The sequence below is a fragment of the Corvus brachyrhynchos genome, unplaced genomic scaffold, assembly GCF_000691975.1.
Source record: "Corvus brachyrhynchos isolate BGI_N302 unplaced genomic scaffold, ASM69197v1 scaffold452, whole genome shotgun sequence".
In the NCBI taxonomy this organism is placed as follows: Eukaryota; Metazoa; Chordata; class Aves; order Passeriformes; family Corvidae; genus Corvus; species Corvus brachyrhynchos.
In genome coordinates this window covers 1,433,716-1,448,253 of record NW_008236764.1, presented here as the reverse complement: position 1 = coordinate 1,448,253, position 14,538 = coordinate 1,433,716, and the positions used below count along the sequence as shown (strand labels likewise).

Sequence of the window (14,538 nt, the reverse complement as noted above, 5' to 3'; positions counted from 1 at the left end):
GGAACAGAGATGGCTGCCACAAGACCTTACTCTGCTGTTGTAAGGACCAGCATCACCATCTCCACCCCACGTTTGTAAGAACTCCCAGTGTTAAAGGTGCCTGGACACCAAACCTCTATGAAGCTGCTCACCTCTGTGGGGAGAAAAATGTCCTGAATTGTTTCAGCATTTTAATATAAAGGTACAAAAAAAACAGAGAGAGAAACTGACGCAGGATTTAGGATGACACAAATTATATTTCTGAACATCAGCAAGAAACAAGATGGGACAAATTCATCTAGTACTTGTGGAACTGGGCATCACAGCTCTAAATACAATGGGAATTGTTCAGCTTCGTTTAAACAAAACAAAATTAATTAAAAATCACTCGACCCCCAAACATTTCTCAGGTCATTGTGATTAAACTCAGAGACTGAATTAACAGAAGGAAAAGAGATTGCTAATACATTGCCAAAGTCGTTCCCACTTAATTCAGCTAAAGAGAAGCAATAAGCCCAGGACTGCATCTGGCAAGTTTCAAGTAGGGACCATGAAATGCAGACTAGGGTCACAATTAGTAGAATAAGCTGCAAAAAGAGGTGAAGGAATTATAGCCATAGGACACATCAAAGTACAAGCTCATACAGAGCAGTCTTCACAGCTGTAGTTTCTCCATTTGGTTTCATAAGCAAAATTTCCGAGTCTTCTAATTCTCAGCCCCCATGTGTCAACTAGACCGGATGCTTTTGCGAGTGCTGGTGACATAGTCCAGCTCTGGCAGCACCCAGGACTCCTTTCCATCAGGAGTTATGCAAAAAGGTGTGAACCAGAGCATGCAAGCAGAGATGTGTCTGCACCAGTACCAGGTGTGAGGGTACCTGTGTGGCAAGGAATAGCTTCCCTTTGGCAGTCCAGAGAAGAAAAGCTGTTGCTTGTTTTCCTGATATCAGCACTACGAAGCTGCATTGTGTAGGATTTGCTGATGGGCATGTTTGTGCATCTTCTAGCTTTGCACTTTTGGCTGGTGGGATGTGGCCTATGCCACCATCATCCTCAAACAACATGGGAGAGGCTGGGAAGTGAGAGGAGCTGGAGAGTGGGACCAGATGCTGAAAGACAGAGATGCTACTGAAATTAGACGTGACTGTGTTAGATGCACACAGGCCTTGCCTGTGGGAGATCCATGGGTCTTCTTAGAAAGGGCTGAGAGACACCTCTGCATCTTCCAGATGAGGACATTCACTGTTTTGGGGCATTGATTGCACAGCATCCAAAATACCTGTGGCAGAGCATTGCATCTGTCTGGCTCAGAGCAGAAAAGAGGAAGCTCTGAACTCAGTGCCCTTGGCAGGCAAGAGGCACTTGTTATCAGCCTGACCATGCACATCTTGGCCATTCATATTTTGTTCTCAGCCCTAGTTTCTCCCTGAAACCAAGAGGTGAGGGATTCAGTGCATCAACCCAAAATGAAAAAGATAATGGATCATCCTTCCATCCTCCCTCACCTCCTTAGCCTCGGGCCTCTTCCCTCCAAGAGGCCACTGCAAAACTTAATTGAGCTGTTCCAGGCAGTATATGGAGTCCTCACTAGTGCTCCAGGTCCCCTTTGACTTGGGGCTGTCTGCCTTGGCCATGGTCTTAGGATAGTGGGTCAGGAAAGGGTTCTGCAACTGTGAACAAAGCTTCAAGGATTGTGGCACAATTCACACAAAGCAGCTGGAAATAAACCTGCACAACCCCTTTTACTGCATCACATCAACAGCCAATAAAAACAAAGGTGATAAAAGCAGACAGCTGAGGAGTGCCCATGGAAAATAGCACAGAGTATGGGGGAGTCTTGCCTGGAACACCACACTTATCTTTACCCTGGGACCTTTCCTTAACTCTATCTAATAGATATATTACTGACACTGCCAAGATAGAAAAAGGGGGGGAAAGCAATGCCTTATTTCCTTCTTATCAGCTGGGTAAATACTAATTCCTTCTTCATACTAGGATTAGGCTCAAATTGGAGTAGTATCATAAATCTGTAACCAAACTGAGGCCAACAGAGCAAGAATGCCTTTCCTAGCCTGGCTACCAAACCAGTCAGTGGCACGGGATGAGAGATGCTTGTATTGTTCACTCAGTAGAACAATCAAGTGGAAGATTATTAAATGGGGAAAACAGCAGCTTTGATGGGCCAGATAGCAAGTAATCCCTGAAATGTGTCCAGTGTATGTGTCAGTGGAGCAGAACTAGGCTTCTTTGGGTTCTCTTCAGTGGATAATGTATTTGCAAAAAAACACAGTTTAGGGTTAACTGAAACCAGTCATCAGATTAAGAAAAAAGGCAAAGGCAAAAGGACTGCTGACATCAAAACATTTTCTTTCAGCATTTTCAAAACAGAAGGTTTCACATTTTTGCTTCAAAGCAATTTGTTGCAGCCCAAGACATAACGTTGTTAAAAAGTTAAAATGCAACCCTAAAATGAATGTTTCATTTTGGTATTAAAGGATTTGTTTGCTTGTTTCAACTTTTCCCTTTTTCACTCCACTGAGAAAATGGAAAAAAATTGTCTCAGGTCACCCTTACATTTTTTCTCAGATTTTTCAGTTCAGCCTGCAAACTGAAAAACCACTGTGGGCACAGCCTACTTGGGAGTCTACTGTCCCTCTTTCTATTTGAATCAGACCTAAACCAAAGAAGATGGGAAGTTCATTTCACCAGGTAATACCAACCAGAATCAAGGTATTTAGGAGATGTAAGAACACTGAAAATGGGAGGAGCCATGGCTGTTTACAAGGGGCTGAACATGACCCAGGAGACAGATCTCCTGGCTCTAAAGAACACTGCCATCTACAAGTTTCCTGCTATGCCATCCTACTTTCATATAAGGCAATTTATAAACTGTGGGTCTGATCCCGCATTTTCAGAACCTGACTGAGATGTGCTGACACCACTTATCTGTGAGCAATGCAAGATCCAGGTAACCCACCCTAACCTGCTCTAAGCAAGGGGGCTTGGGGGTTTTGGGGTTGGGGGAAGAAAATGGAGAGAGACACAACACTCTCCCCACCAGCAACACTGGAGCATCACTCACGTGACCTGAAAACAACATCCCTTTTTTGCAGAGTGCTACCACTTCTGCAGGGACAATACAGTACTGGATAGTTGCTCTGCAAGCTCAATAAAATGAAAAGGCCTTACAAGGATCTTTGTTGGGACAGTCATCTGGTTCAAACACAGCAGAGGACAACAACAGCTAAAAAACCCACAATAAATTAGGTATCAGCACAGCTTTCTAAATGGTCTAGAACAGTTACTACAAGACAAAAATCACAGCTCTGGTACTTAGAATCTTGTCCTTTTCTTAAAAAAACAAAGCTATTATCCACAGGTTTTGCATAAAAATAAACATTTTAAGCTGACGGCATTATGTTAATTGGATCAACCCGCTTTTTAATATATATATATTTCTATGTATATTTAAATGTATATTTTATATGAATAATCTTTAAAGGAGTAATGGGAGTCACAAATGCATAAAAATAGATATTTTGGGGGGAAAAAAAGAGTAATAATAAAGACAACCCTGATGAAAAAGGAAAAAAAAGTCAAACAGGGCAGTATTCTAAAGCAACAACTCACTATACTTTAACTTGTGGAGTCCAGTCCTTCTGTATTGTGAGCAGTTACTCCTAAATACTATTGGGGTTTCTAACAGTGATGAAAAATAAATTCCTGCACATTTTTTCTTTTAAAAAGGAAAAGGGGGTTGGGTATATAGGACAGATTTAATGCCTGTTACGTTGCTGTAAATAACTAGCATGGATCATCTCCCAAGCTGAAAGCAGCAGGAACTCCAACAATGCTTGCATTTATAAGAATATATTTTCTAATCAAAATCAGATCTGTTCCTCCAAACTAAGTATTTTTTTAAAAAACACAATTTTTGCCCTACAATGTTTTTCTGTTGTTCTACAAATAATCCAAACAGATTGGAAAAGGTGAGATTTTCAGTACTCTGTCAGCATTTTGTGCAGCTTTGACAAAAGCCAACTCCTACCAGTTTGGAAGATTATTTCAGAGTGATCCTGAGCATAGGGTAACCTCACTGTTAAAAATCCCTTCAGGGCAAGACGATCGTAGGGGAGGAGGGGAAGCTGTAAAAAATTAAAATAGCCTGACTTGCTTGCCAGCTGCATCAGTATTCAAGTAAAGTTTATAAAGTACCTTTGTGGGACTTTAGAGTCTTGGAGAGTCAGACCGGCTTATATTAACAAGTGTAATATGCACTTAGAAACAGCCTTGTCATCTGCTTGCCTAAACTAAAAAAAAAAAAAAAAAAAAAAAAAAAATTCAAAAACAAACAGAAGCAAAGGAAAGGTAAAGGAAAGGAGTCAGCATCAGTATTAGACTGCAGAGTGTCTTCTTGACACTGACACTTTGATATTCTTGCCTTCCTCTCTAATGCATTACAATAGCATGAAGTCACACAGCCATTTTAAACGAGCATTTCAAGAGTCCAGTTTTCATAGAGGTTAACTTGATCATCAGCACAGCACTGGAGAAAGCTGATCTAACGATATTTCACTTACAGAACTCTTCAAAGGAAAATAAGAAATACAATTCCACAAAAAACAATGCCAATGAAAAGCACAGAAAGCAATTTGTTTTTTCTCAGTGTTTTCTCTTTGATATTCTTACAGAAAAAAAAAATTCTTCCCTTATCTCTGTCTTTAAAAGCAAATTTTCTAACCAGTAGATTTTAGAGCTATTTCCCATCTACATGAATCTAAGCTTTTCTGAAACCACCAATAGGTTTGGGTTTGTTTTTTGGGGGGGATAGGGGATGAGGATGTGTGTGGTAGAGGATTCCCTCTCCTAAATTTCAAAGACATCCAAATGGCATCTATTTGTTTTGTCTTGTTTTTCCTCCTGATTATGTCCATTCCCCTTAGGATTTCACAGGCCAACACTACTGTGAGAATGTAGGTGTCTGCATTTGAAAGAACTTTGGACTGAGCACAGCTTCACACATTTCACCTTCTTCATGCCCTTTCCATGTAGTTTCTTCTATCTTGACATGTATAAAATCACAGTTTATGTAACATTGCTTTAAAGGAAGAAAATAAAATACACACACACACACATACATTGTATTGGTGAACACTATACACTAAATTTTTTTTTCAACAGCATAACAGAAAGTTTGGCCTACTGTAGGTTGAAGATGTAGGGAAGGCTGAATTTTTATGGTTGCCATGCAAGCCACCTTCAAGACAAAACAGATTAACCCACCCAAGAGCAAATGCAGCTTCTACTCTCCAGCTGTTCGACAAATACTGCCTCTCCAGGAATCAGACTGACATCTGACAATTCAGTCAATGCAGTACTTGGAGAACCTCACTGAGTTGCTTCTGCATCAGTCCTTTGAATCCAAATGCTGTTTAAACCAAAGGGGAAGAGGGTATCTGAATTGCCTTATTATTATTAATATGTATATATTTCAATAACACTTTGAATTTCAATTAACTTCTGAAACCTTGCTCTTTCAGAAGAACACACCCTTTAAGTTGACTTTTTTTCAGGCTTCTATTCCTTTAAAATTCTCTCTTCTTTTCCTTTCGTTGTTCTTTTTCAATTATCTACCAGAAAACTTGCTTTCTTCCAGCAGAAATGCAGCTGGTGGACTTGGACTCTCACTGCACTCGTTCTGTGAAATTCTCAGGGAAAACCCCTCGGCATTGGTCAAGTTCCTTATGCTGGATCCAGTCAGACTCCTTCACACCCATCAGCCATCCTTCGTCCTGGAGGAGAAGACAGAGATGAGGTGCTAAGGGATATAGATGTGAGCAGGGATTTTTATTACACAGTGCAGGCCAAGGAGGTGCCAAGGGATTACCAAAGCCATGCTCTTACTTGGCTTGGAGACAATCCAGGAGGAGTATGGGGGAAAAGGAAAAAATGCTTTTGTTTCCTTTTAAACAGAGAAAAGGCTACATCCCACCAGAGTTGGTACCAAAGCTCCCATCTGACCCAGACTGTGCAGAGACACAGTAAAAAGTTAGAGCAAGCGTAACAGAAATACATCAAAAATTTACACCCACTGAAGCAGAAGAAATTCTGCCAAAAGAGACTCCAGAGCTACAGGATGGGAATCACCTATCTCATCCTTCACAATCCAGACATGAGGGGCCTAGCATTCTCCATAGCCATAAAAGAGATGGGTATCTCCAGCATGTAATTCACCCCATTCATCTCAAGTACAAGTCTTTGGAAAGGATGAATCAGCCCCGGAAGGTGCTCTTCCTTCTCCAGTCAGAGCACCCAGATGATTTGGATTTTAGAGGTGGTACAGGCAAATCAGTCTTGTTTGCTATGCTGAAATCCTGATCTATGGGAACTGGGAGCTGAGGAGCTCAACCCCTCTACCCAAAACCCAGCAGTCTGTTTGGTCTGATGCAAGGTGCAGTTAGCTAAACTCCCAAATTTTGGCTACATGTGATTTAAGATTCAGGGTCTCTCAGTAACATCTTCCCTAGCCTCCAACCTATACATCTATAAACACACATGAATTTTCACTGAGGCAAAAGGAGCCCTGATTGGTAGAACCTGCTTATGAGCAGAACCAGACTTCCCAGACTGCAGGCTGTCTAGCATTGAGATTTCTGCTCCATCCTAGGCACATGAGTGAGATATTCAAAGTACTCAAGATATTCAAGGTGAGAGGGGTCTGCAGTGAGCTTGCAGCTCAGGTGTGCAACCACTCCATTCTCTGCATGCCTTGGAGCTGCCACCACAGAAGCTCCCATTCAGGGTGCACATACCCCACTCATTTGCAATGGGGCAGCCTATGGGTTAAGAGTGCAGCATGAGACATGAGAGTGGCACAGCTCCCAGAGCCTGCAGGCTCACTTAGCCCTGCTACCTTGGACTGGAACACTCAGGAGACATCATGGGAATGACACGAGATGGGAGCCCAACTGCAGCAGCCAGCTGCAGGGGCTGTAGAAGGATTGACATGCCATAAATCAGGAAGACAAACAATGAGGCAGAAGACACTGGGCCCAAGTGTCTAGAAGGCAGCTTCCAGCTCACAGCATGTCAGGCACAAAAGCTCATCCATCTGCACATAGTGCTGTGCCATACAGCATGCATGTATCACTCCCACCACATCCTGCTTTGAAGGGTCTCCTCGGCTGTAGGGATTAGACACGAGGACCTAGACTGGGCCTTGACAGTTTTAAACCACGTCACTTGAAGTGCCAGCTTAGAAGTATTGCTGCCCTCAACCCTTCCTCCTATCAAATGCCCTAAACCCTCTCTTCTATCAAGAGAGATGCATCCAGGCCTGGATGATGTACCCACAAAGTGACACCTAAGCTGCAAGGTGGGGACATGAATCAGTCTATTATCCTATGCTCCCTCCACTCACGTGCACAGTTCATGCACATGTTAACAGCCAGCAGTTCCTGGCTGGGTATGATCGAGGTTAGGGAAATGAGCTGTAACACAGGATACACTGTAGAAGGGTTAGAGGGCTTCAGTGCAGCTACAGAGTCATGTTAGCAACACTCAGAGCTCACCCTCTGCAGCTTGGAGAGTCTCGAGTTCATGGCTGTTGCACCCACATCCAGCTAAAGTGCAAACACAGGGCGTTGAAAAACTCTGCTCCAAAAATGCCACCTGCTCCACAAATGCCATCTCCTACCACAGAAACTGGGGGAGCTGCCACTCATTTCCCATATAGAAAGCTTTCCGAGAAAGAAATGCTCACAAGCGCCTGTGGAGGGCAGTCCTACCTAGTGGGGAGTCTTGTCTCCAGAAGGAATCACTGTCTGTTCCCCAAAAATTCCCCCCCACCTCTAGCTGTGTAGGAACTGTTGGCATTTTACAGCTCCACTTCACAAGCATCAGCATGATCTGCCTCTATAATTCACAAAGCCAAACAGCTGGGCCACAAAGAGGATCCACATCTTCTGAGGCAGCGAACTACCTCACCTTCCCTTTACCCCTTGTGGAATCCAGGTCTTATCTGAACTTGGCCAAACCCAAAGAGCTGATAACTGCTGAGTTGATTTGGAGAATTCTCTTTCTTTTCCAAACAGAAACCTGGAGATGTGAGCAAGTATTTTATAAACTCACCACCTCTCTCAGTCAAAGTAGTAAAATTGCTGCAGATTGTCAGCTGGGTGCCCTCAAATGCAGAAAGCAAGGAGGACTTACTCAAGGCTTCAAGAAATAGCTCAAACAAAAGAAAAACATGACCAAATAATTCAGGTTGAAGATGGGCAGCAAGAATTGTTCTCTGGAGCTGAGACCTGCTCCAGCCTTTGATTCTGCTGCCATCTCCTGACCAAACAGGGTCATTTGGAAACAGCCACTGCTGTGCTGAAGTGCAAGATTTCTCACAGCTCCAACATTTCTCAAAAGAGAACAAAACATTGTAAGGTGTGAGTCACTTTCTTTCAATGCCACAGTCTGTGCTGAAGTGGTCACTGGGAGTGTGCATCAAGTTTAGGAGCACTGTTGGGCTCCTTGATCAGAGAGAGCCACTGTATTGGCTCAAATGTTCTGATAGGGACAAGAACCCATGGCTACCCCATATGCTTTATGCAGGATAATGTCTCCACTTTCCAACAACAAGCAGACTCCTCCCCTCTGTTGCAGGAAGCCAATCTCAAGCTCAAGGACAACCAGTTCTCTTGCCAGCTCCCAGCCACGAACTAATGGCTCAGCATCCAGCCAGCCAATGGTTAGTGAAGAAAGAAGCAGCTCTAGAAACCCCCTCGGCTCCACCTGGCCCAGGCTCACCCCCTGCCTCCCCCACTCACCTGCTCCTCAGGGTTCTCAAATGGAATCACAAGAACCACGTCCCCAGCCTTCAGCTGCAGCTCATCAGTGTCAGTGGCCGTGTAATCGTGCATGGCCTGGACCTGCAGGGACAGGAGAGGAGCACTTTGAGCACTACAGCCTATAATGCCACCTGAACCCAGACTAAATGTTATGAGCTTCCTGTCATTCTTCAGGGCTTTACCATTCTTCTGTTTTCAATAGAACTCACAGAAAAAAAAAAATGGGCACAAAAAAAAAAAATGTTCTGTAGTAAGATGCTGTCAATTCTCACTTTCAGGGCGTGATGTATCTGTGGTGTCTTGCTAACACACTCCATAATGCACATTAAATGTGTGGCTTATCCTCCCCCAAAATCACTCCTTCCTCTACACCTTTGCTGTGAGTGATCGTTGGCATATTCAGAATACCCACCCAACTTCCCTGTGTAGTCCAATTTTTCTGTGTTAATCCTGGCTTTCTAACTCTCCCAAACACAGAGGCCTCTGTTCCTGCTGGTGTTCCCAACTCTTCTCAATTTGCCACTTGCACAAAAGTTTAACTTTTCCTGTCAGGAGCACAACTTTTTATCCACTATCCAGAGTCTGTAACAGACACTACCACACCACCAAGATAGAAAGCACTGCAGCAGAGAGAACAGGTTTTGCTGCAAAGCCCAGCAAGACCTTTAGATGCTGATGCTCCTACGCAACCCTTTGAAACATCTGGAACTGCATGCAGCTGCACTGCTGGAGAGGAAATTTTCTCTCTCCTTCATCTTCCACTCTGCCTTTCAGTGTGGCCTAGCCCATGGCCATGTTGAGTGAAAGCAGTTAATGTCTTACAGGGGAAAAAAAACCTCACCAGGAATTCAGTGCCCAACAACCACACACTCACCTTGAACAGGAATCCTGGGGGCATGTCAGCTCTCTCAGATGAAGCACCTCCTTCCACAGTGCCATTGACGGTTGCAGGGAAGGTTTCCACAACAACCGCAGGCAGAGAGCTCTGGTGGCCAGTGGCAGCCAAGGAAGGGAAAAAAAGCCATTGAGAAAAGAGAATCCAAAACTGAAGCTCCAAGTCCACCCTGGAGGATCCAGATCCCAACCATCCCATGGCTTCAGTGGGTTTTCCCAGCACACCAGTCAGCAACAAAAAAACCCCAAGGGACAACAGAAGCAGCAGTGAGAAGGCAGGATTGGTGACTGCTGTCTTCCTCTGCCTAAGGCTGCAGAAAGGCAGGGATGAGTTATAGGTTTTCTGGGACCATAATGCCCAGCATTTCCCAGTTGCTGTGGTCACAATGCATTCTTATAGAGCCCTCATGGAACAGAGAACTCAAATGTGACAGACGGCCTGTAGGAACCAAGCTGCCATGAGATGGGACCTACCCCAATCCCCTAAAATGGCAGCAGTGTCACCAAAAAGAGAGGAAGACTGGATATTCAGGAGACACAGCCAGAGCCCAGAGGACAGGGTAGGTAAAGTAAATGGCAAGCAAGGGGGAATCCAGCTGACAACACAGCTTAGGGCAGCATGGGCTGTGGTCTGGCTGCATAACATGGGTGAAGGGACAATTCTTCAACTGAATCTTCCAGCAGAACTTCTCCCTAAGCATTACACAGATAAAATGCAACAACTAAGTCTGGTCCCTGAATAAGAGCATTGGAAGTTCTCTGGTGGCAAGGATGTGTTTTTCCAAGCAGCTACACAGCCCTTTTCCTAGCTCAGCCTCCCACATCTGCTGTATAACAAAGGGATGTGATGGAGAAAAGGGACTGCTGTCCCTTGAGGTGTTTACCGATCCTGAGTCAGCTTCAGTTTTAGATGCTTCAGCTCCAGCTGCTGCTTCTGATCCAGCTGCTTCAGCTCCTGCATGGGCTGCTTCTGCAGGCTGCAATACAAAAGTCATCACGGTGGGAAGTTATTCTCATTCCAGTTAGATGTGTGTGCAGAGAAGTGCAGCTCAGCCTGCCCAAGTGCTCTGTGCCACTGCCTGTGACATCTGCTGACTAACCAGTGAGACACTGCAGGGTCTGGCTACCTTTCTGTCTCCCTCTTTCTCTGCAACTCATGGAAATCACAACAAAGCCAGAATCCCTCAACTCCAGCCATGCACTAGGCAATAATTCAGAGGAAATCAATGAAACACCAAAAATTCTGTGTGCCTCTTTCTATTCACGATCTAAACTGCAGACCTACTTTACATAACACACAGTATCTATTATTAGACCTAGGTTGCCCACTTGTAAGAGAATACAAGTTCTCTTGCATGCCAAAGGATAAGGATCTCTCCACAGTCTACTTCCAAAGATCAACAATCACAGAATATTGAAGTACTTGCCTACTCCCAGAAACAAAAAGCATGGTAATAATGTGCCCATATATGGAATTTAGTCCAGACCCAGCATCAACATGACATTAGCACTGAATCAAAACAGGACACTGTGCTAACTTTCACTCCCTTTGATTTTGGACAGGCCCAAAGAGTTGTGAATTTGAATTCTGTTGTGAATATTCTATTACTAAGAATTTTCTATGAATATTCCAGATGGGGTGTGTAACACATTTGTGTCGGTGGAAAGTTTCTACTGCACAAAAGCTGCCACCACCAAGGACATTCAGCATCACCCACAAATCACTGCCTGGCAAAAACTGTTATAAAAAGCCTGGGGACAGGGGTGTCTGTGCACAACAAAAGATCAACCAAACACCTATAACAGGCTTCCAGTGGTTCAGGTTTTTAATCTCCCTTGTCTGAAGTCAGGTTAGCTGTTTTTAACACAAAATTAAAGATATTCATTTGCCCCTCCCAGAAATTGCAACAATGCAGGAAGTACGTTGGATCTGGTAGTATCAAGGCTGCAAATCAGCCCCTTGGGAGACTGGCCATGCAGCATCTCGGAAGACTCCCAAGATTTGCCATTTTTAATACATGGGAATACCCAGCTTTAGCATGCCTAAATGCCTCACACATTTGATAAACGTGTTGTCCTGCTTCAAACTGCTTGGATAGCTGATTTTCTTCCTAATAGCTGGTACAGGACCGCGTGCTGGATTTAGGATGAGAATAATGTTGCCAGCACTGATGATGTAGCTGCTGTTGAGCAGTACTTACACCAAGTCAAGGACTTTTCCGCTTCTCATGCTGCCCTGCCAGCAAGGAGGCTGGGTGGCATGAGGAGTTGGGAGGGGACACAGCCAGGACAGCTGACCCCAACTGACCACAGCGATATCCCAAATGTCATCATGCTCAGTGTATAAACTAGAGGAAAACCTGATTAGGTACCACTGCTCAGGAATGGGCTGGGCATCAGTCAATTGGTGTTGAGCAATTGTTTTTCATTTGCCTCACTTGGATTGTTTTTGGTTTTATCTATCTCTGTTATTTTCCTTTTCATTACAATTGATTATTATCATTATTTTGTTTGAATTAAGCTGGTCTCATCTCAATCCACAAATTTTCTTACTTTTACCCTTCCAACTTTCTCCTAATGGGAGGGAAATGAGTGAGTGGTTGTGTGGTGCTTAACTGCCAGTTGGAGTTAAACCAAGACACATGTACCCCTGAATACAATCATATTCAAAACAAGGCATTGTCCAGATTCCTTAATGTTGCAATTCTCATAGTCCCAACCTTTATAAAAACCCAGAGTAAAGCAATGACCATGGCCAACCTTAAATGTACACCCCATCTGGCTACTAGCCAGGCACTAGCACAGTGCTCCAAGCAGTATTTTAGTAACAGCAGCAATAACAAGGAAATAAATCCTTGACTTAATAAAAATCCATTACCTTCAGCTGTTCCAGTGGTGTCATCTAACATATGCTTTCCTCCCCTATCACATCCTTCCTCATGTGTCCCATGACCATGTCCAGTGCCAGAAGACATTATAAAGAGCAGAGCTGTTCCCATCCTACAAGGAGTCCCTCAGCAGCTTTGGTAGAGCTAAGGTAAATATACGCATATGAAATGCTACAAAGGATTCTCCTGTTTAATTGGATTCACTCCCAGGTTTTCATTTGGGTTCAGTGAAACTGGAACTGGAACAGATGCCAGGCCAGCTCTATCTGACCAAGCATGGGTTTTATGTGGACAAGTGAAAAGGAGCTCAGTGTGAGGGTTTGGGTTTTTTTAAAGCAGCTAATTTGCAAAAACAGTATTTAATAATCGGAGAAACTGAATCTAAATTAATCCCCTGATTTCAACAAAGGGCATTTTTATGTCAGCTACTAATTTTTCTATTTTATATACCTGTGGGGCATCCCAAGGCCTATAAAAGCATTTACAGTCATGGAAAGACAGTACAGGGAGAACTGCTCACTGCTGTTACCAGGTTTGAAAGCTTTGCTTATTCCAGCAGCAGCATCATGCACACCAAATGCACATTTCCCAGTCTGCAGAACTAAGCACGCTCTGCTGCACTCAAGTTTCTATGCAGTTCTTCATGGCCTGTGGGACTAAGGAACCATACCAAAAGTCTCCTCTCATCAACATCTAAGAACAACATTTACAGCAAAAACACTTCAGAAGACTCGAAGAGGAGGATTCCCCAGCTTTAGGGAGCTCTGCTCTTTCACTGCATATGGTATGCCAAGGTGAGAATTGCTACGGTGAGAACTAGTAGCATTTCCTGGTTGAGCAAATTCTCCTTTGGGTAAAATCAGTTTTCAGGATGAGAGATGTGGCCCAAAAAACTTTTTACAGCCAAGACTGCAAGCATAGCTCAATCAGATACAGTCATACCTCACCCCTGCCCATTCACCTGAAAGGAGTGAGATTTTTCCTAGCTAAACCAGTCTCTTCTTCCCTACAAAGACAGAATGACAATGCACATACAGGGGAATGACAGATGTTAAACACTGATGGCTGATAAAACACACAGGGGAAACCTTCCTCGACATCGCCCAAGCTCATGTGAAGGAGAGTAGTGGCCACAGTGAGTCCTTAGGCCAGGGCTAAGTCATGTCCTCCCAAGTACTCACTCTAGGGGGTGATATGGCCCTTGGGAACGGGAAGGTTGGCAGGACTCAAGTCCCCAGCATGAGCCAAGACCATGAGCTTACACAGTGGATACAGCCAGCGCCAGCAGCAGGCCTGAGTACCCAGATCAAGCATTTTCTGTCCACGCTGCTGGCTGTTGGTCCAGAGTGACTCAAAAGTAGTTGTGCTTGAAATGTCTCTCAAGGGGCTAATCTGCAGCAACCTGAGACCTGTCCAGGCCAGATATATGGAAAGGGCATAAATGAGGGTCAGGTTTTTGTTCAGATGCAGGGTATGTGCAGGGTCTCCCTTGCCAGCAAGCTCCAAAGCTGAGGCAGATGCCAGCTAAGTCTTGGGCCTGCACTTAACTTCCAGTGTAGACACAGGGTGAGCTAATTCACATCAGCCTTTCTGACAACGACGGCTGATGAACAGCAAACACCACAGGTAATTCCAGATGTGTGTATCCAATGGCACAGACAGTAATGATGAGGGGCAGCTGAGATATTTATGCATTGCACACAAGACCAACAGGATGTACAGAGTTTAAGAAATACAGTGTTTTGGAGAGTGAGGATGATGCCATGGTGGTATTAAGTATGAGGTGAAGGTCACAGCATTATGCCAAGGGAAAGATGAGTGGGTTAGCAGGGAAAGGCAGTGGGTTTGTGCACTAGTAGAATCATAAGATTTAGAGTGCCAGACCTGACTTGCAAACACGTGGTTGGCCCTGGGGCTTCATACAAGGTGCGTAAGTG

At 44.2% G+C, this 14,538-nt stretch overlaps 1 protein-coding gene across 20 annotated transcripts in view; it reads right to left on the bottom strand.

The window, feature by feature from the left end:
- Window positions 1–211: 211 nt before the first annotated feature.
- Window positions 212–14,538, bottom strand: part of BIN1 (bridging integrator 1) — a 77,027-nt gene continuing 62,700 nt past the window's right edge. For all 20 annotated transcript variants that reach the window (XM_017727326.1, XM_017727309.1, XM_017727315.1 and 17 more), the window contains 4 exons: window positions 10,598–10,690; window positions 9,694–9,804; window positions 8,799–8,900; window positions 212–5,771 (listed from right to left, as the gene is read on the bottom strand). In XM_017727326.1, the coding sequence (XP_017582815.1) occupies window positions 5,664–5,771; window positions 8,799–8,900; window positions 9,694–9,804; window positions 10,598–10,690 (414 nt within the window). In that variant the 3' untranslated portion in view covers window positions 212–5,663. The remainder of the gene's footprint in view (window positions 5,772–8,798; window positions 8,901–9,693; window positions 9,805–10,597; window positions 10,691–14,538) is intronic.